General features: G+C 51.0%; 1 protein-coding gene across 1 annotated transcript in view; it reads left to right on the top strand.

Annotated features, from left to right (window-relative positions):
- The window catches only part of LOC122256903 (uncharacterized), a gene marked incomplete in the record, with an annotated part of 4,497 nt that overhangs the window by 1,660 nt on the left and 1,066 nt on the right, over positions 1-1,771 (top strand). The window contains 1 exon segment of the mRNA XM_086554450.1: positions 1,090-1,771. This exon segment is cut by the window's right edge and continues 1,066 nt beyond it. Coding sequence (XP_086410576.1) covers positions 1,090-1,771 — 682 coding nt within the window.

Raw genomic sequence — 1,771 nt, 5'->3', positions numbered from 1 at the left:
ATATATATATTTTTTATATATATATATATATATATATATATATATATATATATGCATAACACACACACACACACACACACACACACACACACACACACATACCTATACATGCATACATACATACACACACTTGCACACAAACATTTGTGAGCAGGTATACGTCTGTGCTTGTGTTTCTGCCTCAGTGTGCAAGCACGTTTGTGTGTGTGTGTGTGTGTGTGTTCTTGCATGTATGTTTTATGCACGACCATGTATGTAAATTTGGAGCGTAGTTATTTCACGGTCGCGGAATACCCTTCTTAGCCTGTTGCACATGAATATGAAAATGCACGCTCCATTTAAATAATTCATGCACATATGTTCCCCGAATTCAATTCAGAGATGAAAGAAAGGGAAAAGGCTTCATGGACTGTGCAATCACGAGAACCAAGAGCTTAAGGAATAATAGCTGTTGATTCCTCTCGTGTAGGACTTGAGTAATTCATTTGAACCCCAAAGCTTTAGAAAATATATATATAGCATCGTGATTGGCAAATCTTTCGAATGATTTTGTAACGATCGCATGACGTAGGATGGGCTTTATGTTTTTTTTTTTTATGTTTTGTTTTGTTTTTGTGTTTTTTTATCTTCTCTTAATCGCTTATTGAGTTTTTGATTTAATGTTGCAAGTCTCCGGGAAGCCATTAATATTGAGAGGGCGGAGTTATTAACTAATATGAAGTATGAGAGATTGTTCATCAGGGACCGGGTTGCAATTCCTGCATATTGCAAGGGGGAATCGAAGGGCCTCATTGCAAAAATAAGCAGCGTATGATCGGAATGAATAGATGGATAGCAATAAAAGGAGAAGGTTATACTCGTAGGATCGATCCTCTAATTCTGCGGGATTGGATTTCCTCGAGATCCGAGGGAATCCCAAGTGTTGCGTGATTGGGAGTTCTGGGAATTCGGAGACCACTGCTTCAACGTTTTTGTTTCTATTATTTTTTTCCTCTTCCTTATTACGAATCGTGACTTGTCGGGGTTCCCTTTGTCTGTTCCCGGGGAGGGGGAGGACGCCCACTTGACCTGCTCTCTGTTTCCTTCCGCAGGAGCACGCGCGCCTGCTGGTGGACCGGCCGGAGATCAAGGACCCGCAGGCGGGGTTCGAGGCGCTGGGCGGCCGCTGCGAGTCGTGCGGCACGTGCGACGAGAGCTGCCTCAAGAAGCTGGGCCTGGAGCACGAGGACGGCTCCCGCTCCCCCTCGAGCATCTCGCCCAAGGCCGAGAAGATGTACACGTTCTTCGAGAAGAGCCTGTCGCTGGTGAGCCCCTCGCACTCGCGCCTGGGCGACCACCTGGCGGCGCGGGAGAAGCGCAGCCAGTCGCTGGCCACGCCCGCCGCCATGGCCAACGTGGTCCACTTCCGCGAGCTCCACGAGCGCCGCGCCGAGGACCACCTCCTGCGCACCGTCAACCTCGCCGCCTCCAACGCCGTCCTGTCGCGCATCACGGCGCGCCTCAAGGCCGTCGCCAACCCGCAGGAGTCCGTCGAGGAGGTGGACGAGGAGGTGGAGCGCTCGGCGGCCGCGGCCATGTCCAAGGACGCGCTCGAAGCCGAGAAGGAGACGCGCGGCGAGAGCGAGGCCACAAGCGAGGCCGCCACGCCGGAATCTGCGAAGGAGAAAGAGCAGGTCGCCGACGCAGACGCAGAGGCGACAGCCGCGGGGGAAATCAGCACAGAAACGACGTCCAAGGGCACGACTGCAACGGGGCAGACAAATGCCAAAAA

This window comes from Penaeus japonicus, unplaced genomic scaffold, assembly GCF_977035675.1.
Source record: "Penaeus japonicus unplaced genomic scaffold, GWHDUDI00000001_assembly GWHDUDI00000029, whole genome shotgun sequence".
Classification (NCBI taxonomy): Eukaryota; Metazoa; Arthropoda; class Malacostraca; order Decapoda; family Penaeidae; genus Penaeus; species Penaeus japonicus.
Note: the sequence above shows the minus strand (reverse complement) of the source record. Positions and strands in the feature narration are given on the sequence as shown.